A 22,068-nucleotide genomic window follows, 5' to 3' on the forward strand; every position below is an offset into this window, starting at 1 on the left:
ACCTATATATAGGGTCAAGTTTGAGTGCGAATAGTGTTTTCTGTATGATCGTACAATTAGACACTGTTAAGTATATATAAATATATCACAAAATATTAAAAAATGTACCATTAGATATAGTGTATTTTTGTGTGTGGTGTATTTATGCATTTGATTCTGATACATTTTCAAAGACTTTATGTATACTTAATGGTGCAATTCGCACCGACAATATCAAAAGCCCATCCTAATTTAAATCAGTATCTATATATATTCGTTATTAGTGTAGAACTGTAGATTATATAGAAGAGAAAATGAACAGAAACAAAGAAATGGAAGCCGACGACGTTAGCCGGCGGCGGCGGATGAGAAGAGCACTTCTTGTGCTGAGCTGTATAATGTTAGCCGTAGGCAACTGCGCCGGCCCATTGATCATGCGGCTTTATTTCATCCGCGGCGGGAAGCGTATATGGCTTTCCAGCTGGCTCGTAACAGCCGGCTGGCCGGTAATGCCCGCCATTCTGCTCATATCCTATTTGCGCCGCCGAAGCCGAAGCCACGGCCCCGAAAAAGCCAAGCCGATTCTCATGAAGCCAGCCGTATTCCTAGCCAGCGCGGCGATCGGCGTTCTTCAGGGGCTCGACGATTACCTTTACGCCTACGGGGAAGCCAGGCTCCCGGCTTCCACGGCTGGGCTGGTTATCTCCACCGAGCTGGCTTTCACGGCCGGCTTCGCTTTCGTTCTGGTGAAACAGAAGTTCACGGCGCATTCCGTCAACGCCGTTTATGTTTTGACGATGGCGGCGGCGGTTTTGGCGGTCCGGTCTAACGGGGACCGGTGGAAGGGGGAGTCGACGGCGGACTACGTGTTTGGGTTCGCGATGATGGTGGCGGCGGCGGCCCTGTACGGAGCTATTTTGCCGTTGATCGAGCTGATGAATAAGAAGGTGGTGAAAACGGGTGAGATCAGCTACACGGTGGTGTTGGAGATTCAGGCAGTAATCTGTTTCTCGGCGACGGCGTTTTGCACCGTCGGAATGCTCATAAACAAAGACTTCCAGGTCCCATCCTATTACTTAGTTACTATGAAAAAGAGTTTTTTTTTTTTTTTTTTTTTTTTTTTTTTTTTTTTGATAAATGAAAAAAAGTTAATTAACGAGATGGTCTTGAGTATAGCGAAACTACTAATTTAGTCTTTAATACTTTTTTAAATGTAATTAAGTCTTCAATTTTAAAAATCTTAACTAATTTGATTATTCATTTGTTTAGTTGTCATATGTCTGTTTAATTCGGGACCGAATTAATGGTTTTGCAATTGTCAAGCGTCCATTTCGGTAATTATTCGAGACTAAATTGGTAATTTCACTATAGTCAAGGGACTATTTTGATAATTAACTTTTCGTTCAATAAGATAGGAAATGATGCTTGCATTGTGATGTAAAATTTCAGCAATCCCTCGAATTAAACAAATTTCTGACGTTGACCGAACTAATGACCAATTTAATTAAGATTTACAAAGTTTGAGAACTTTAAAAAAAAAAAAAAAACAAAAAAACAAGTCAGGGATAAAATTAGTAATTTTACTATAGTCAATGGATCATTTCAGTATTTAACTATGTTGAATTTGGAAGATGGAATGGTCTGGCGGGTGGAGAATAATACCACCCGCCAGTTAGGCGGAAGCAATATGAAGAATCAAGACTAGGAAATGAATATAAAACTGAAATTATATTGGTATTATCTCTGTTTCTAATACAGAAACACAGTACATATATATACACAAATACATAACTGTAAGTAACTATCCATAACTGACACATATTCATAAACGTACACAACCCTATAGATAAACCTAACTCTTTAGTTTTCAACACTCCCCCTCAAGCTGGAACATCTAGAAGTTTCAAGCTTGGATTAAAACATACACTCTACATTACAAATGAAGATTAAAAGCAGCTAGAGAATAACAGTGTTGGATGGCTTCGGAGGAACAATGCTGATAGTGTTAATTGCCACGTAAGTAGTAATTAAGTGAATACGAGACCAATTAAAGCAAGTAAATGTCTTTTATTGATTACAGTGAAGCCCTAAGTACAATCTACTTGGTTGCTCTGAGTACCGACTGACTGCGGTCGGGATTCTCTAACAACAACCTATCGATCGTCCAAAAGTCCTCCACACTGTAGCTATCGCGGGTATTTATAGCCGCGGAACCGGAGACACAAATCCGGCTGTTCGGCATGCTTCCCACGTAGCCACCACGTGTCGTCGTCCCGGGTGCCCTGCCTGTCAACGCGTGGAGCCGCCACGTGTCCTTCGTCAGCTTTCTCGCCTAAGGGCTACCGCTCGGTGGTCGACACTGCCGCTCGAGCAACTCCCGGTCGGACCTCGACCGGGTTCTTCACTAGAAGCCCGACCTGTTACCTGCAAAGACAAGAAGACAAAGACAAAGGCACACCGGCCGGGGTAAAGTTATGTCGGTCGGGATATTCCCTACCAAATGCTATAAACAACCCTTGGGAATGAAGGCACCAGGGCGAAGCTTGTCACAAACAACCTTGGGAATGAAGTCACCAAGGGCGAGGATTAACACGAACACCCTCACAGCAGCATAAGCATTCTAGGATTTGCCATTCAACAATCTCCATCAAGAACGGCAGAGCAACCAAATTATGAGCAGCAAAGGGGATGTAGTAGAGCCCATAGATTGTTGTATGAATACCAAGAAAACCACATGATTGTTTTTTATACCTCTTATAGGATAAGTGAATAACAAAAGAAGCTTCCGAAAATAAACAAGGTGCCAAACATGAAAACCCTAGGGACTAAGTATGGTATACCGAATATAAAGAAACAAATATGGTTATACCAAAAACACCCCGGAAAGAGGTTTGGCAACCAACCCAAAAAGCCTTCAAACTTCACCAAAAGGTCCAAGGGCAAAACAACAATCTGGAATTTTCACCGGAGAATACATCACAAGGAAAAATACAATTTTGATGTTTGAAATACCCTAGGAAAGTAGGCTCTGATACCATGTTGAATTTGAAAGATGGAATGGCCTGGCGAGTGGAGAATAATGCCACCCGCCAGTTAGGCGGAAACAATATGAAGAATCAAGACTAGGAAATGAATATAAAACTGAAATTATATTGGTATTATCTCTGTTTCTAATACAGAAACACAGTACATATATATACACAAATACATAACTGTAAGTAACTACCCATAACTGACACCTATTCATAAACAGACACAACCCTATAGATAAACCTAACTCTTTAGTTTTCAACAAACTATAAGAAAAAAAATCCAATTAAACTATCTAATACATACCTTAAAAAGAAAAATGCAACCTTAGCCAAGTTCAATTGATTTTGTAAGTACAAGGTTTCAAGTGATGTTTGGTGCCCACAAAGAGTCCATAACTTTGTTTGGGTATAACTTTGTTGCTATCCTATCTAGACTCTATTTATTATTCACAATCTACCGCTTAGGAACAAACTGAAAATTAATTTTGAATCTAGTCGGTTAAATTTGGCATTGAAAATAAGGAATTTGCAGGCAATTCCGAGGGAGGCAAGAGAGTTCGAACTAGGAGAAGGCAAGTACTATTTGGTGGTAGCATGCAGCGCCGTGGTTTGGCAGTTGTTCTTCGTGGGAGCCATTGGAGTCATCTTTTGTGCTTCGTCGCTGTTTTCAGGTATAGTGACGACCCTTCTCCTCCCCGTCACTGAAATCTTAGCCGTCGTCTTCTTCAAGGAAACCTTCCACGCCGAGAAGGGTATCGCTCTCGCGCTCTCTCTTTGGGGTTTCTTTTTCTATTTCTATGGCGAGATGGCAGCAGCAAATGGGACGAAATCCACAGCTCCCCAAACAGTAGATGATCAGATGCTTATTCCAGAAGAGGCTTAGACGACAACTTTGTCGTTATTAATTATGGTGACCCGTAAAGGTTTAGGCTTGGTGATGCAATTTAATGTTTTGGATTCCAGTTTGATTAACAACTGTTGAATATTTATTGCAAATTATATCGTGGATCAGGTCTATCATGCGTGTTGTAAACCCTAATTCAGATTATGTATTTGTAGTACCGTTAACATACCTTAATTCAGATTATGTATTTGTAGTTAACAAATTATGTACTTTAAGTTAATTTAAGAAATTATTTTTTCAAAGAATAACATTGTCAAAAATAATTTTTTTTTATTTTTGTAAAATATGAATTGAAATAATTATTTTGAAGAGGAACCTAGTACATTTTTACAACATAAAAGAAAAATATTGGAGAGTAAAAGATGTTGAAAATGAAAGATAGACCTTTGCAGTACGTACAAAAATAGAGTGAATTCCAATTTTGGTCCTACTGTTATAGGGGCGTTTTCAATTTTAGTCCACCTTAATTTTTTTTGCCACTTTAGAACCACTATTATTGAATGTGTTCCACTTTTAGTCCCACCGTTAGTATTTCCATCAAGAGGCCATATAATCTAGGGGTATTTTGACATTTCTTCTCATCCAAGACTATGTTTGACTAAAGAAATGAGAACATTAAACATAAAACCTAAGAAACCTCGCCGACCCATGTTGGAACGAACGAAACGATGTAGCTTTGGCTTCCCATTCTCGTTGTTCGAAGAGCCATCTTCGAATATCGGAGGAGGAGGAGGACGAAACACCTGGATTAAAAGAAAAGAGACAAACATAAAAAGACCAAAATACCCTTTGATTATACGGCCTCTTGACGGAAATATTAACGGTGGACTAAAAGTGGAACACATTCAATAACAGTGGTTGTAAAGTGGCAAAAAAAATTAAAGTGGATTGAAATTGGAAACACCCCTATAATAGTAGGACCAAAAATGGAATTCACTCTACAAAAATACTACCTGGATTCTAAAAATTTACCTCAACTTTTATTATGTGTGTACACGTAAGTACACGTGCACTGTTTTTTTAATTAACCGCCTAGACGGTTTAGGCACTAAACGTTCCTCTATGCCTAGCGCCTCCTGCAACCGTTCTTATAACACACGTGCATACGTACGTATACATGCACAATGACATACGTTGCACACGTAAGCACATGCGCGCACATTCTATACACATGAACACTATTGTAGCTTTATTAATTTACTTTCACATCGGTAGTACTAAAAAAAATGTACTTTCACATCAATTGCTTACTATAGATTTGCATATACCATTCATTTTGTAGCGCTAAGTCAAAAATACAAGGAACGAAGAGCTTATTATACTGGTGCCCATAAAATTACATATTGAAATCGAATTTGTATGTGTCTTGTGTCAACGTTGTTGAGATATTTTGCTCTAATCTTTACACATATTATTATTGAGTTATGTCTTGGGACATTTATATTTATACATTTAAATTATTTTCTTTTTAAGTGTATTTTATAGCATTATATTATCGATCCAATTAAATTAAAAACAAAAACATGCATTTAATTAAAAGTTCAAATAATTAAAAAAAAAACTAAAACAAAAGTAAAAAAGTTTACTTTGATTATAATAATAATAAGATAACATTGCAAATGCAATTCAATGCATAAAATAACAATTTGAAAGGAAAAAAAAAAAAAAAAAACACAATTAAAGCTTCAGAGTCAAATTGATCCCCCAAGCATCTTCTTCATCCTTTCCCTTCTTATCATCTCTCAATAAAGGATTGTTTTGACCTTCAGTTTTTGAATCACCTGCAAAAGTACGATTACCATCAACTTTAATCGTAGAAGTAAATTGACCCATGTTGATATCCAGTTTAGATGAATTTGCGACGGAAGTCGTCGCAAAAGGACCATTATTGATCATCAGATTACTTGCTGGCCTTATCATGTCAAGGCGAGAGTAGTTTTGTCCCAAAAGTAACGGTTGATGATAGAAAGGCAGCCTAGGAAAGTTGGGCATTCCAAGGGACCTATTGATCAAAGGGTTATAGATGGGCATTTGTGACGAAAAAGTTGAGTAGGGGCGAGGATAGTAAGGATGGTAGCGCGAGTTGACAAAGGTATCGATCAACCCTTGGCGCCTTTTTGCCGAGGCACGCTCACTTTTATGAGCGTTTTGGTGGCCACCGAGAGCTTGAGAACTCGAGAATTCTCTCTTACAAAATTTGCAAGAGAAATTCTTATTAGCTGGTAAAGAATCATCATCTCGACGTTCATTAGGCTCTCCCTCATTCGAGGAATTGCTATTACTAATTATTGCTTCCATCTAGACAAATAAGCCAAGATTTTTGACTCGAGGATATGACTAGAGTCTGAATTGAACAGGTATAAATAGTATATCGAATCGAATAAATTCTCTAAATAGCCCATTATGGAAATTTTACACATTTTTGAAAAACAATTAAATCTTCATATGGCGTTATACATTCATTCCAAATTAGAAAAAATGATAATACTTTTTCCATACTCGGTCAGTAAATATTTTTCCAAATTTACCAAAATTTTAAATATGACTAAAATTGTAGTACATGGATCTGCAACTTCAACTCCTGATTATTTCACGTTTATTTAAGTATTTAAAATTTTCATTTATGGAATTGTGAGTTTATTATATGATCTCAAGTAATAAATAATTGCTAATCAGTAATTACTAATTGTCTTATGATTATTATTAATTTTTTATATATATGCTATTTCACTACTACTTGATATGATTTGTGATACATGCAATTCTTTTTCATATTTATTCATTACTTATAAATTAATTAGTCTCACTATAATATATTATATAGTTAAATAAATTTACATTAGAAATACAAAATTTGGTACAATAGTCACTGTTTTTATTTTCTTTTTTAGTGACAAAAAAAAAAAAAAAAAAAAAAAAAAACCGAATGTGTGCACTTGGTCGGCCATCACTTTCGGGCCATATAATTAAGTTGGAAAATTGTTTTAAAAAAAATTGGCTGTTCTTTAAAAAAATCTTACTTATATATAAGTTGGAAAATTGCACCACAAATAAAATCAATCATTATTTTGTGGACCATGGTCACATAATTATGTGGATCATATTATTAAATAATGTATATTCAGTAGACAAATAATATACTTTTAATATATTAAAAATGTACAATGTATTCAGGAAAAATATATTATTTGAGTACTGAAAATACATCATTTTATATAATGTATACTCAATATACGAATAATGTATTTTTAATATATTAAAAATGTGCTTTTTATTATGGTCAACGCAACACTGTGTGAACATCACGCAATAATAATTTGCCAGATAAATGACAATGAAAAAGTTGATCTTTTGATCAGTACAAAGTTTATTTTAAGTAAGTATTGTCAGATTAATTGTATGCCAGTTGGAAAATGGTACTCTTAATGAAGAAATATTTTAAATGAGTTCCTAACGACTAAAATCCACTAATTTGAATTTGGTATAAACATAATTGTTTTTTAAATAAACTTAATTAGTGTTAAAGATTAGTATGAACTGAGTCACCGGGCTTGGCCATTCCTCGGATAATTTTTTAAAAAAAAAAAAGAAAAGAAAAAAGATTAGTATGAACTTGGTCTAAAAAATAAAATATATTTTTATATGAAAATGTTTAACACCAAATTAAATTTTATACTATCTGATTGAACCTATTATATATGACGAGTTCTATTACATGTACTCTCAAATGTTAGTCTTTAGTTGACAATTTTTTAGAACATAATTATAAAATTTGATTACCCTTTCAATTAAAAATCATATTCTCTAATTAAATTTTTTTTTAGGCTTATTTAATCTTTTTTTCCCTATAACTATGACTAAAATTTTTAAATATGCAATAGTCTAAATCTAAGATTAATAGTTACGGGCCCAAATCTATGATTAATGGCTATGTGCAAATTATGTTATGCATCTGTGTGCACCATGCATAGTGCACACGGATGTAAAAACGACGTCGTTTTATTTAAATAAAAAAAAATCAACTTCAATTGCTGTTAGTTATGTAAATATATGTTCATAATTTTATAATTTCACATTCTGGATTTATAGTTAGGAAATTATGGATGTGTATTTATGTAATTCTGGATTTATAGTTATGAAGTATGGATGTGTAATTATGCATGCAATTCTGAATGTATAGTTATGCAGTTATAGTTTCACATTATGAATGTATAGTTATGAAGTTATGGATGTGTAGTTATGCATGCAATTCTGAATGTATAGTTATGAAGTTATGAGTGTGTAGTTATGCAATTCTGGATTTATAGTTATGAAGTTATGGACGTGTAGTTATGTAATTATGAATGTTAGACGTCAGGGCCGGTCCAAACATTTTATAAGCCCGGGGCGAAATTTTAAAAAAGGGCCCCTATATGAAAAATTTAAATTTATGAATATTGAAATAGCCAATCAACAATCTTTATTTCTACCAACCGGTAAAGATGTATCTTCAATCCCTACATAAATAAATGAATAAACACATTACACAACTTACAAAATAAAATAAAATAAAAGCAATCTTCATATAATAAACCTAATAAACTTACAATTTCATTCTACATAGGAATCTTAAGAAATAGAATTAAAAGACAAATAAAATTCCTAATTCCCAACTCTTAAACAACAAATCAATAATTCCTAATTTCAAAATGTAATATGCAATTCATTTTTCAATTTCATTTTTTTTTCATTTTTTTAATGTAATCTGCGATTCAAAATGTAATCTTCAAATCAATTTCAAAATGTAATACGCTATAATATGTAATGCCGGGCCTGTAAGATGAACATTGCATTTATTTTTTTCTACTAAACAAACAAACTATAGTAGTCTAGCTATGTCTACAGTGCCAGTGTGCCACAGTGGAGAATGTGGAGATGAAATCAAAGGAGTTTGAGCCAACCAGACTGAACTGAAACTTGATAATTTATGAGGACAAGTAATAGCAGGCCTGACAAATCAAATTTTTTTTTTTAAATGTAGTCTGCACTTTCTAATTTCATTCACAAATAAAAATTCCTAAATTCATAATTCCTAAATTCATATTACATTCAAAAAAAAATTCTTTCTCAAATAAGAATTCCTAATTTAGAATGTAATATGCACTTACTAATTTTGTGAGAATGTAATATGTAATTCCTAAATCCTAACAATTAACAAATAACAATTCATAAATTCATATTACATTAACAAATAGCAATGCCTAATTTGCAATTTTAAACCTAATCTGTAGATCATTTTTTTTTTTTTTTGGAGTACAGTTCCTAAATCCTAAATTCCCAAATCATAAAATACCTTTGCAATTGCAGATTACTGAGATTAGGCTGGCGAAGGCTGAAGGCGAGGGCGCGAGACATAGGACGGCAACCTGGAGAGTGGCGAAGAAGAGGCAGAAGGCGGCGTCTCATCTTCGTATTCCCGTTTTTCCGTCTTCCACTCTTTTCCTCTGTTATTCGTTTTTTATTTAAATATATATTATCTATTAAGTACGACGTATTAATATATATATATATATATATATATATATATATATATATATATATATATATATATATATATATATAATATTAATACATTATCTATGGGCCCCCTATAGACTTGGGCCATGGGCAGGTGCCCAAGCTGCCCATGCCCCTGGGCCGGCCTGTGTATAGTTATGAAGTTATGGATGTGTAGTTATGCAATTCTGGATTTATAGTGATGAAGTTATAGATGTGTAGTTATGCAATTCTGGATTTATAGTGATGAAGTTATAGATGTGTAGTTATGCAATTCTGGATGTATAGTTATGAAGTTATGGATGTGTAGTTATGCAATTATGGATTTATAGTTACGAAGTTATGGATGTGTAGTTATGCAATTCTGGATGTATAGTTATGAAGTAACAGATGTGTAGTTATGCAATTCTGAATTTTTTTTTTTAAGTCGGACGTCAAAACGACGTCGTTTTTGCAACCGTGTGCACCATGCATGGTGCACACGGTTGCACAACATAACGCTCCATGGTTATGAGTGTTTAGTAAACAAAAATGTAATTTTTTTTTTGTCACCGACAATTCCGACAAAATCATTTGGTTCATGAAATGTTAAATTATCTTTGATGGTTGGGAATGTTAGATTCATGTGTTTGGTTATAATTGAAATATGTAATATAAACTTGTTTGGTTTTGGAGTTATCTTTTATGTTATACTCTGTAATTATTATTTTGTACTTTAATACTCTTAACATAATTTTCATGTATTTCAATAAACTTTAAAATTAAAAGGGATAAGGGTCAAATAAGTCCGCTAGCTATATTGATTCATTCAATTAGGCCTTTCAACTTCAAAAAACTCAAATTAGAACCTTAAATTAAAAAAAAAAAAAAATACAATTACACTATTTTGTAAGTTACCTTCAGGTACCCGGTAAATTATTGATTATATTTTTCAAGCTGATTGGGAAGGGGAAATGGCACCCGGTTAACATCAAATATGTATTTTATAATAATTAGAAGGGAAAATGGCAACCCCCCCCCCCCCCCCCCCCCTCTCCCCCCGCGAGTTATATGCTTATAACACTTTTTTTACCTGAGTTATTCATGTATATATGCCGCTTAGTTATGTTAAAAGCGACGATTTTTCTCCCGCTTAGTATTTCATTTACTCCGTATTTTTTTTTGTTCTCCAACTAATTATTGCTTATATGTAGGGATGAGTACCGGTTCGATTCAAACCTAATTGGACACTGTAACAATTGAACCGAAATAGTAGAGAGGATTTGGTTACGATTTAGAACCGAAATAAAATAAAATAAAATAAAATAATTGTTGAATTTAGACTATTTTAACGATAAAAAATAAAATTTACATAAATAAATAAATTTTGAATCAACGGTTCAAAATTGAAACTGGAACCAAACCGAACCGATTTATCATTTACCAATAGTGTTTGATCATTTTCGCATTTATTATAATTCCACATATGAGTAGATATGACTACGCTTCGATTTCGGTTTACAGTTATGGAAATTGATAAATCGTAACGGGAACCTTTTAGGAAGGTTCCAGTTGCGGTTTGAACTGCCAGTTCGGTTCCAGTCCACGGTTCTTGTAAATGATAAATCGGAACGAGAATCTTTTATGAAGGTTCCAATTTCGGATTGAACCGTCATTCCAAATTTAACATTTTTTTTTTTTTTTTTTACGGTTCTGAATCGTAACCAGAAATGTCCCTACTGTTTCAGTTCGGTTGCTACAGTGTACGATTAGGTTCGAATCGAACCATTGTCATTTATACATATAAGCAATCATTTTTTGGAGAAGAAAAATAAATGAAATACTTATTTTTAAGGGTATTTAAAGTGTGCATTTAACAATAAATGAGAAAAAAACTGTCACTTTTAACCTAACTGATAGGAAAAATATAGATACATGAATAACTCAAGAAAAAAAAATGCTATAAGCATATAACTTATAAGGAAAAAAATGTCATTTTTCCTATTTTTTATGCGAAATTAAAGAGCATTTTTCTCAAGTTACATTAGACGAGGACAGATTAGTCAAAAAGTTAGTCCAGCCATCGTTACATTGCATACATTAAATCCTTGTATGGAAAAATCAACCTGATTCGTACTTTGTTCCTTAATTGGACTGGTCCAATGTAAATATAAATTAGTTTGAATATAATATGAATTTAATATGTCTCTTACATTTAGGATCTGCTTTGGACACTTGACCAAAAAATAAGGAATCCAAATTCCAACACAATTCCGGAAGGGTAAGACCGTAAATGTGCTCCAACATACGTGGCGTACTACTGCCCAACCCTACCGCGTATATATAAACGGCCCTGCGTCTTGCAAATTCATCCGCTCATTCACGTCTCGTAAACGGTCCTGAGAAGCTATTCCTTTTCTATAAAATTTCCCTCCCTTTTTCTAACCGCTTATTCTGCCGTCGAGAAAGCTCCGCTGCTAGGGTTACGATCTCGTTCTGCCGCTTTACATACGGAGCAGGAAGACGGCAATCATCTGCTGTTGTTACTCGTATTAGTTTGACTTGCATTCCGTGACGTGCATGTTGGTTGGATTGCCGATTGAGGTTACTGTTAATTTTGATTGCTCGAAGGCTTTGATAGAGGAGGATTAAACGACAGTTGATCGTTAAAAGTTTCATATTCCATATTGATTTGTAAGTTACGGTTCTTATTTTTCTAGCTTTAATTGTTCTTGCAGAGATGTGGAATTTGACTGCCTTAATGTATATTTTTTGGATGTCATTTATCAGTTTTCGTTATTTTGATTTTGATTTTTTTTCAAAAAGCATATATTGATTCGTAACATTATATCTTTGTCGTTTTTAAGTTTGATGCTTTGCGTTTTATTTAATTTCTGGCCTGGTATATTTGCTCTGTCGAATTTATTCCTAACTCAAATGGATTCTGTTTTGAAAATTCTAAAGATATTGGTCTTTGAAGTACAAATGCACGGTTTAGTGTTGATTGTAGCGGGGTCCTTCGTTCTAATATTAGATTCTTAGATTATTAGGAATGATTAATGAATGAATCATTAGGCACTTGTTGTTAAATACTGTTTGAGTTCATCTTGACTACACTATAGGATAACTCCAATTGCGTGCTTTTAAATCTTATCATTTTGTTATCCCTTAGTTTCTGCAATTTGTGGGAGGCTAGCATCTGAGCTTCTGGCAGAGCAGGAATTATGATTGGTTTACGCTATGATTTTACCCTTTATTACGTTGAAACAATATAATGATTTGTTCTGATTTACCTGTGCTGATTCCAACATGCAGGAGTAATGAACTGATGGAGTCTAAAGCTGGGAAAAAGAAGTCTAGCAGTAGTAAATCCTTGTCCTACGAGGCTCCCCTTGGTTACACTGTAGAGGACGTTCGACCAAACGGAGGAATCAAGAAATTCAGAACTGCTGCTTACTCCAACGTGAGTTTACTTAAATGTTCTTCATTGTTTCCATTGTTTGTGATGGTTTCACTTTCACTTATAGATGATACATAATCCTAATTTATCTTCATTTGCTTTTTTTTGCAGTGCGCTCGCAAACCATCCTGAGGTCCCCCGTGTTTTTTGATAACCACAATCAGTGGTTAAATTATAGTTAGTTAAAAGATATCATCTGCTCTCTCATACTTTCCTTCTTTACTCGTCCTCGCTATTCTCTCTTTTAAAACAACAAGCATTTTCTCTTTTGAAACAACAAAAACCTCTCTTTTGGAGCAACACAAACATCTCTGTGTTTGATTTAAGTCAAGATGGCCTTGTCAACCTCTGCAATTGGATTTGAAGGCTATGAAAAGAGGCTTGAGATCTCATTCTTTGAAGCTGGAATGTTTTCAGACCCTGAAGGTTGGGGTCTCCGAGCTCTTTCTAAGGAGCAATTGGACAAAGTTCTTAAACCAGCTGAGTGCACTATTGTCTCATCATTATCAAATAATGAAGTTGATTCCTATGTTCTTTCTGAATCCAGCCTCTTTGTGTACCCATACAAGATTATCATTAAAACTTGTGGCACTACAAAGCTGTTACTCTCTATCCCTCCCATCCTAGAGTTGGCCGATGGACTCAGCCTCAAAGTGAAATCTGTGAAATACACTCGTGGGAGTTTTTACTTTCCTGAGGTTCAGCCATATCCGCATCGTAATTTCTCCGAAGAAGTTGTCATTCTTGACAGTTACTTTGGTAAACTCGGTACAGGTAGCAAAGCCTATGTGATGGGTGGTGCTGGAAAACAGCAGCAATGGCATGTTTACTCTGCATCTGCTGAATCTGCAGAAAACACATTTCCCATCTATACCTTGGAGATGTGCATGACTGGCTTGGACAAGAAGAGTGCATCTGTGTTTTTCAAGACACAATCTAGTTCTGCTGCTGTGATGACTGATGCTTCTGGCATTAGCAAAATTCTTCCTGGATCAGAGATATGTGATTTTGATTTCGAACCATGCGGATACTCAATGAATGCTGTTGAGGGCGGCGCAATTTCTACAATTCATGTGACCCCAGAGGATGGCTTCAGCTATGCAAGTTTTGAAGCCATGGGTTATGATTTCAAAGATGTGAACTTGGATGCCCTTATCCAGAGAGTGTTGTCCTGCTTCCAACCTGCTGAATTCTCTGTTGCTTTGCACTGTGACTCCATTGGAGAGAAGCTTGATTCTGTGTTCAAACTCGATGTGAAAGGATATGCCTGTGGAGAAATGAGCTATGAAGACCTTGGCAAGGGAGGATCAATTATGTACTGTGGCTTCACTAGTACTGGTAGTTGTGGATCTCCCAGATCAACCCTACTCTGCTGTTGGAGTGAAAACGAGGACGAGGAAAGAGTGAAGAAACACTTCTAACCAGATGATCTAGTTTTTCTTCTCTATTAGTATCTTTTTATATTATCTACTTTTGTTGGGGAATAAAGATTCTGTTATGTGGAATCATTAGGTGACAATCTAGTAGTCTATGTTATGTTGTCATTTTAGATATTTATCGTATTCAGAGTTCATTTGTTATTGTTGAACATGTTGTGATAGTAATAAACTCGAGTGCTTAAGTAATAAATAATTATTTTATAAGTTAATATGACGTATTAAAATATACAATTACAAAAACAATTAAATATTATATGTATTATATAATAAGTTAATATAATTGTTCTTTTGAGAATATTATATCCTCTTGAAAAAGTAAAATAATATGAACCAAACATGAAGAATAACTGAAATACCGAAAAATTCACCATTTTAACTCAATAATAATAAAATTAAATAAGTTTGAAAGTGGCATTTTTACAACTTTAGTCCTTCAAGTTTTTTACTTTTACTATTTTGTAGTCATTTAAGGTCGATGAAATGGAGTTTTCCCGCCTTGACGCATGAGATTCAATGCTCTTCCGATCGCCGCCGATTCTGAAGCTTCTATTCTCGAACTCCGCTGTCCTCCACCGCTCTTCTTCTACTACCATTACCTACTTCTTCTCTTCTTCGGCACCATCCTCTTCAGCGTTCTCCGATTTTCTGAAACGATGCAAGTCTTCTATCAAGGCCAAGCTCGTAGTCGCCGGCGGCCTCTCGGCCGACCCGGAAACGGCGTGCTTGCATCTTGTGTTCTGGTGGAACAATCTGATCAAGCGCGGCGTCCTCTTCCGTTCCTACGAGCACGCATTTTTGCTTTTCCGCGAGATGCTGAGGCTCCAGTGGACCCCCGACGGGTACACTTTTCCTTACGTGCTCAAGGCTTGCGGCGAGCTGTCTTCCTTCCGAAGAGGAGAGTCTGTCCACGCTTTCTGCGTGGTGACTGGGCATGACGCCAATGTCTTCGTACGCAACGGCGTTATCGCCATGTACGGCCGGTGTGGCGCTCTGGACCACGCGCACAAGGTGTTCGACGAAACGGTTGTGAGAGGAATTGACGATGTTATTTCGTGGAACTCTATTGTGGCAGCCTATGCGCATAGTCAAGATTTTAGGAGAGCGTTGGGGGTTTTTGGTTCGATGATTGCAAAATGCGATATTGAGCTACGCCCTGATGTGATTAGCTTAGTGAATGTACTTCCTGCCTGTGCTCCTGCAAAGGCATGGCGGCTAGGCAAACAAATTCACGGGTATGCTATTCGGAGAGGTTTATACGAAGACGTTTTTGTGGGAAATGCAATTGTAGACATGTATGCTAAGTGTGAGCAGATGAATGAAGCCAACAAAGTGTTTGAACGTATGGAGGTGAAAGATGTGGTTTCATGGAATGCAATGGTCACTGGGTACTCCCAGATAGGGAGATTTACTGAAGCTCTAGGGTTATTCGAAAGAATGAGACATCAAGAGATTGAGTTGAATGTTATCACATGGAGTGCAGTAATTGCAGGGTATGCACAGAGGGGGTTTGGCTATGAAGCACTTAATGTCTTCAAGGAAATGAGGCTTTCTGGGACGAGGCCTAACATTGTTACCCTTGCTTCTGTTCTTTCTGGCTGTGCTGCTGTTGGAGCCTTGCGTCAGGGGAAAGAGACTCATTGCTATGCCATCAAACAGATGTTGAGTTTAGAAGGGAATGATCCCGAAGAGGATCTAATGGTGATTAATGGTCTTATTGATATGTATGCCAAGTGCAAGAATGTAGAAATAGCACGTGCCATGTTCGATGCTATTGATTGCAAAGATCGTAATGTAGTGACATGGACTGTCATTATTGGTGCATATGCCCAGCATGGAGATGCCAATGAGGCATTGGAGCTTTTGTCAGTGATGATGAAGGATGATAGTTATTCAATAATACCAAATGGATTTACAATTTCCTGTGCCCTGATGGCATGTGCCCGTTTGGCTTCTCTCAGGGTTGGTCAGCAGATTCATGCATATGTGTTGCGCAACCACTATGAAAATTGCATGTTATTTGTGTCTAATTGTCTCATAGACATGTATGCGAAATCTGGGGACATTGATAAAGCTAGAAAAGTGTTTGATGTCATGACTCAGAGGAATACAGTTTCGTGGACATCCTTAATGACTGGATATGGAATGCATGGTCGAGGCGATGATGCTCTCCAAGTTTTTGAGAAGATGCGGCATGGAGAACTGGTGATTGATGGTGTGACTTTCTTGGTTGTGCTATATGCCTGTAGCCATTCAGGCATGGTTGAAAAAGGAATGAATTACTTCAATAACATGACCCGAGATCATGGAGTCATTCCTGAGATTGAGCATTACGCTTGCATGGTAGACCTTTTAGGTCGCGCTGGTCGCTTGGATAAAGCCATGAAGCTAATACAGGACATGCCTATGGAACCTACCTCAATAATTTGGTTCTCTTTGCTGAGTGCTTGCAGGGTTCATAAGAATGTGGAGATCGGGGAATATGCAGCAGCTAAATTGTCAGAATTAGAGGCAGAGAACGATGGCTCTTATACACTGCTTTCAAACATATATGCTAATGCCAGACGTTGGAAAGATGTAGCTAGGATAAGGTCTCTGATGAAACACTCTGGGATCAAGAAGAGACCTGGATGTAGTTGGGTTCAAGGAAAGAAGGGGACTGCAGTATTCTTCGTGGGAGATAGAAGGCACCCAATGTCTGATAAAATATACAATCTCCTCGCTGACCTGATTCATCGCATTAAAGGAATGGGGTATGTTCCAGAGACGAGCTTTGCTCTACATGATGTGGATGATGAAGAGAAAGGCGATCTTCTCTTTGAACATAGCGAAAAGTTGGCCCTCGCTTATGGAATTCTCACATCAGCTCCTGGGATGCCAATCAGGATAACAAAGAACCTACGCGTTTGTGGAGATTGTCACTTGGCCATGACATACATTTCTAAGATCATTGATCACGAAATTATTTTAAGAGACTCAAGCCGCTTCCATCATTTCAAGAATGGATCTTGCTCTTGTCGGGGATACTGGTAACAAGGTAATTCTTCTTTACTCTCTGATTATTGGATGGCTTGCAGCAAAAATCCAAGAAGATGATGAAGTTTTTAAGAATACTGATCACACTCGGTTAGTCAATGGATAGTTCATAGTTCTTTTCATCCTGCTTTCCTTGCCCTATGTTTTTTCATTTCATTTCTTGATGCTTCCTCAAATGGTGTTTTGTTTGGATGAGATGTTCCCAGAAATATATATACTGCATAGAAGCCATAAAGTTTCCCCCAGAATATCAAACCTGCAAGGCTGCTATGCACTGTTGTAGACTTATCAGACTTACAGCCATGTTCATTTCATTTCATTGATTTGTTTGTCTGATAAATCATGCAAACATAGTTTTATCACTTTAATAGGATGTTTACGTTAATAAAATTGTCAGGTTCAGATCAAACATCATAATAAATCATGTCTCATTTCTTTTATCCTATTAGTCTCATAATGAAATGAATACCAGCACACAAAAATATAATATTGCTTAATTGTACAAGTGCAACTCTCAAATAATAAATGGCAAATACTCCTTATGTCTTTCTTATAATATTTCTAGGAATAAATACCCAAAATGGTCCCTCGACTATAGCTAAATTCACAAATTGGTTCTCGACTTTCAATTTCAACCAATTAAGTCCTTAACTTTGTAATTTTGACATGATTTGGTCCTCTATCTATTTGACCATTTGTTGACTGCAAAAAAAACGGCGCCGTTTCTTTAAGTAAAGAAACGGCTTGTCGTTACTGTTAACGGAGTCCGCTTGTTTGGTGTATTAAACAGCAACTGACATTACAATATATCTAAACCGACACTGCAGTTATATCAAAATGATACTGTAGTTGTAGTGAAATGAAACTGCAGTGTATATAAAATGAAACTGAATAACATTTCACATATTTGAGTGTATATTGTACAATGAAGGTGTAATTATATCAAAATAATCATGTAGTTGTGTTTTAATGAAACTATAGGTATATAAAATAAAATTAAATAACATTTTCACATATTTGAGTCTATAAATATCGAATGAAACTGTAATTATATCAAAATGAAACTGTAGTTGTGTTGAATTGAAACTGTAGTGTAAACGAAATGAAACTGAATAATAGAGTTACTTTTTGCGGAAGGGTGCGGAACGACGAAAAACGAATGCCGTTTGATGGAATAATATAATATGTATGCCATATTATTATTATTATAATTATAATTATTATTATTATTATTATTATTATTATTATTATTATTATCTTATAATAATAATAATAACAATATATTAGTCAAAGAGAAGAGGTCATCATGGCAAGAAAAGAGGAAATGTTACGGGAAGTTACAACTGCACAAATAGCATTATATAAAGATTCACGCCAGTCTCAAACGGGAGGACCTCTCTTCTACGTATAGGTTCTTTCTTCTTCCAAATATTTCATGGCCATGGCCTACTTACCTATGTACATGTACTACACAACTTAGTGGATTACGGCTTGGCTTAGCCCAAAAAGGCTCGTGGTTTTCACCGTATTGGTTTCCACGTTAAATATTTTGTGTTCTGCATATTTATTTCTTATTTATTGGTTCCCTGCAATCCTTTTATCATTCATATTTTCTCCATGGAGGCGTCTGTTCATTAATTGAGTTAATTAACACGGACCCCCGGATTAATTAATTCCATCACCGTTTATTTTCATTTAACAAAACGACGTCGTTTTGATGCGCGGTGCATAATCGATTATGCACCGTGGTGCACGATATAATTTGCTGGGTGGGTACCTCTGGATCCATCCCGAATTGCTATTGGGCGTTTGGTTCAGGTTATATTATATAACCAAGGGAATGTGACATTCCCGAGCTTACATTCCTATGTTTGGTTCATTTTCTCTGAGGGAATATAACATTCCCAGGGAATGTAACATTCCCTCCACATAGGATTTTGAAGGGAATGTGATTCCCTTCATTTTGTTAGGTAATGTAAGATAACCTTGCATATTTATGAATTTTGTCATTTTAATTCTAATTATTTAAAGATATATATTTTATGTTAGCTTATTATTATTATTAATATGATACCGTTATCTTATTTATTTAATTTAATGATTAAATTTATTAAAATATATGAAAATATGTTAAGGATATTAGATATATATATATATATATATATATATATATATATATATATATATATATATATATATATAAAGATAACCCTAAACCAAACATGATAATATTACATACCTCAATTTTAACCAAACACGGGAATCTAACATTCCCAGTAATCTAACATTCCTAGCAATCTAACATTCCCTAAGGTAATCTTACATTCCCTAAGGTAATCTAACATTCCGTGAACCAAACGGCCTACTTCTTATCGTTTCTATCCAAATGAATAAGTAAAAAGTTTTATTTATGGAGATAATTAGAATCTGAATTGAACATGTATAAATAAATAAATAATGGATTGAATAAATTCTCGAAACATTAAATGGCCAATTATGGAAATGATACACATTTTTGGAAAATAATTAAACCTTCATATGGCGCTACACATTCATTCCAAATTAGAAAAAATGATATAATTTCGGTCGTCACTCGATCATTGTATTTTTCCATAAATATCAAATTTTTTAAAATATGACTAAAATTATAGTGCATGGATCTGCAACTTCAACTCCTGATTATTTCACATTTATTTAATTAGTTCAAATTTCCATGTACGAAATTTTGAGTTTAGTATATGATCACAAGTAATAAGTTCTCCGTAATAAGTAAGAGTTAATCACAAATAGTCCTATGACTACTGGCTTTCTAGTCATCGATTTTTAATTCTCTAAAAGAGGTCATCATAATTATATTAATTAATTTGACGATAATACCACTAGATTTAACACCATTTTAATATAAATCTTAACAGGGGACTATCAAAAATGAAAGTCAATATACGTGTTTTGGTCGAATTGAAAGTTAACTAAAATGAGTACTAGCTCAATAGTTAGACGATGACCATTTGTGGTATTAGCTCAATAAGTAATTACTAATCAATAATTAGTAATTAAGTAATTGTTTTACTAATAATAATTTTTTTTTTGATATATGCTATTTCACTATTGGATATGATCTGTGATATTTTTCATATTTATTCATTACTTATAAATTAATTAGTCTTGCTATAATATAGTTAAATAAATTCACCTTTTTAACCATCATAGGCATTCACATTAGAAATACAAATTTTGGTACAATAGTTTTTTTTTTTTTTTTTTTTTTTTTTTTTTTTTTTTTTTTAACGAGGGGAAATCCAAAGTCACTACTTGAATGTCATTGTGTTCAACATGGTAAATCCCGCTCTTATGTAATAGCTCACAAACCACATAGAAAAGTTAATCGTACTAGGAAGACCATGTGCAACGGGCTTGACCGGAAATGTATTAGCAAGAATTAAACTCGTTACCATCATGTACGAGAATTATACTTTACCCACTCAATTACCCCTTTTATGTCATAGTTACTGTTTTTTTTTTTTTTTTTTTTTCTAAATTTAGTTTTACACATAAATTGGAAAATACACATAGATAAGAAGTTGATGATACAAAGTTTATTTTGAGTAAGTAATGTCAGATTAATTGTATGCCAGTTGGAAAATGGTACTCTTAATCTCTTATGCCACGAACAGCTGTTGAATCAATTATGGATTTATGTCATGAAGTTCAAGAAATTTTAAAAAGGGAAATATTTTAAATCAGAGTTCCAAACGACTAAAATCCACTAATTTGAATTTGGTATAAAAATAAATGTTTTTTTTTTTAATAAACTTAATTAGAGTTACGTTAAAGATTAGTATGAACTTGGTCTAAAAGAAAAAATATTATTTATATTAAAATGTTTAACATTAGATTAAGTTTTATACTATTTGATCTACCCTACTATATATGACATATGTTATTACTATTAGCAAATTATAATGTAAACTATGGTCCACATTGTAATATAAACCATGAATAAATATTTATTTTTAATATGTCAAAAGTACATTATTTGTACACTGAAAATTCATGGTTTAATATATTACTAAATAATGTATCTTCAAAAAATGAACATTTAATGTATTTAAAATGTATTTTATGTTAATGGTCTATCATACAAGGTGGACAATGGTTCATAATATAATGATTGTTTATCATTGGGGTCATACTTCATTACTTCTAGACCAATGTGTCGTCGAGCATATATATATATATATATATATATATATATATATATATATATATATATATATATATATATATATATATAATGAATTAGGGTTGATTTGGCTTACTTTAATTATTATTATTATTATTATTATTATTATTATTATTATTATTATTATTATTATTATGAATGTAGTTATTAGTCATTTGTCATATGTAACCCGCTAAGAGTAATCAATTAATTTACGGAACATATTTCTACAACTAATTAATATTATTTGTTGGTCAAACCAGCTAAATCAATCAGCTATCAACTATCAGCTATTAGCTACTAGTTAATTATCAAATCAAACACCTTTAATCTCTAAATGTATATCGCTTTGTACTTTAGGACTACATTTAGTAATCTATTTGAAAAATTAGTTGAAAATGCCATCACACTCCATATTATAGTTATTAATTTTATTATTAAAAAAATCAAGGATACTTCGATCATACATAGAATTAGTTGTACAA

General features: G+C 34.4%; 4 protein-coding genes across 4 annotated transcripts; 3 read left to right on the top strand and 1 right to left on the bottom strand.

Annotated features, from left to right (window-relative positions):
• The first annotated feature begins 344 nt into the window (after positions 1-344).
• On the top strand, positions 345-3,935 carry LOC109171866 (purine permease 1-like). Its single transcript, XM_019320942.1, has 2 exons — positions 345-1,040; positions 3,544-3,935. The coding sequence occupies exons 1-2, from the start codon at positions 345-347 to the stop codon at positions 3,892-3,894; spliced, it is 1,047 nt and encodes a 348-aa protein (XP_019176487.1). The 3' UTR covers positions 3,895-3,935.
• Positions 3,936-5,592: 1,657 nt separating this feature from the next.
• Positions 5,593-6,213, bottom strand: LOC109171825 (zinc finger protein 7-like). The gene has a single exon (XM_019320905.1). The coding sequence runs from the start codon at positions 6,211-6,213 to the stop codon at positions 5,593-5,595; it is 621 nt and encodes a 206-aa protein (XP_019176450.1).
• Positions 6,214-12,043: 5,830 nt separating this feature from the next.
• On the top strand, positions 12,044-14,493 carry LOC109172068 (S-adenosylmethionine decarboxylase proenzyme-like). The gene is made up of 3 exons (XM_019321229.1): positions 12,044-12,123; positions 12,745-12,892; positions 13,001-14,493. The coding sequence occupies exon 3, from the start codon at positions 13,222-13,224 to the stop codon at positions 14,308-14,310; it is 1,089 nt and encodes a 362-aa protein (XP_019176774.1). The 5' UTR covers positions 12,044-12,123; positions 12,745-12,892; positions 13,001-13,221; the 3' UTR covers positions 14,311-14,493.
• Positions 14,494-14,841: 348 nt separating this feature from the next.
• On the top strand, positions 14,842-17,644 carry LOC109171826 (pentatricopeptide repeat-containing protein At5g16860). Its single transcript, XM_019320906.1, has one exon. It carries the CDS (start codon positions 14,842-14,844, stop codon positions 17,356-17,358), a length of 2,517 nt encoding a protein of 838 aa, XP_019176451.1. The 3' UTR covers positions 17,359-17,644.
• Positions 17,645-22,068: the final 4,424 nt, after the last annotated feature.

This window comes from Ipomoea nil, unplaced genomic scaffold, assembly GCF_001879475.1.
Source record: "Ipomoea nil cultivar Tokyo-kokei standard unplaced genomic scaffold, Asagao_1.1 scaffold0382, whole genome shotgun sequence".
NCBI lineage: Eukaryota > Viridiplantae > Streptophyta > Magnoliopsida > Solanales > Convolvulaceae > Ipomoea > Ipomoea nil.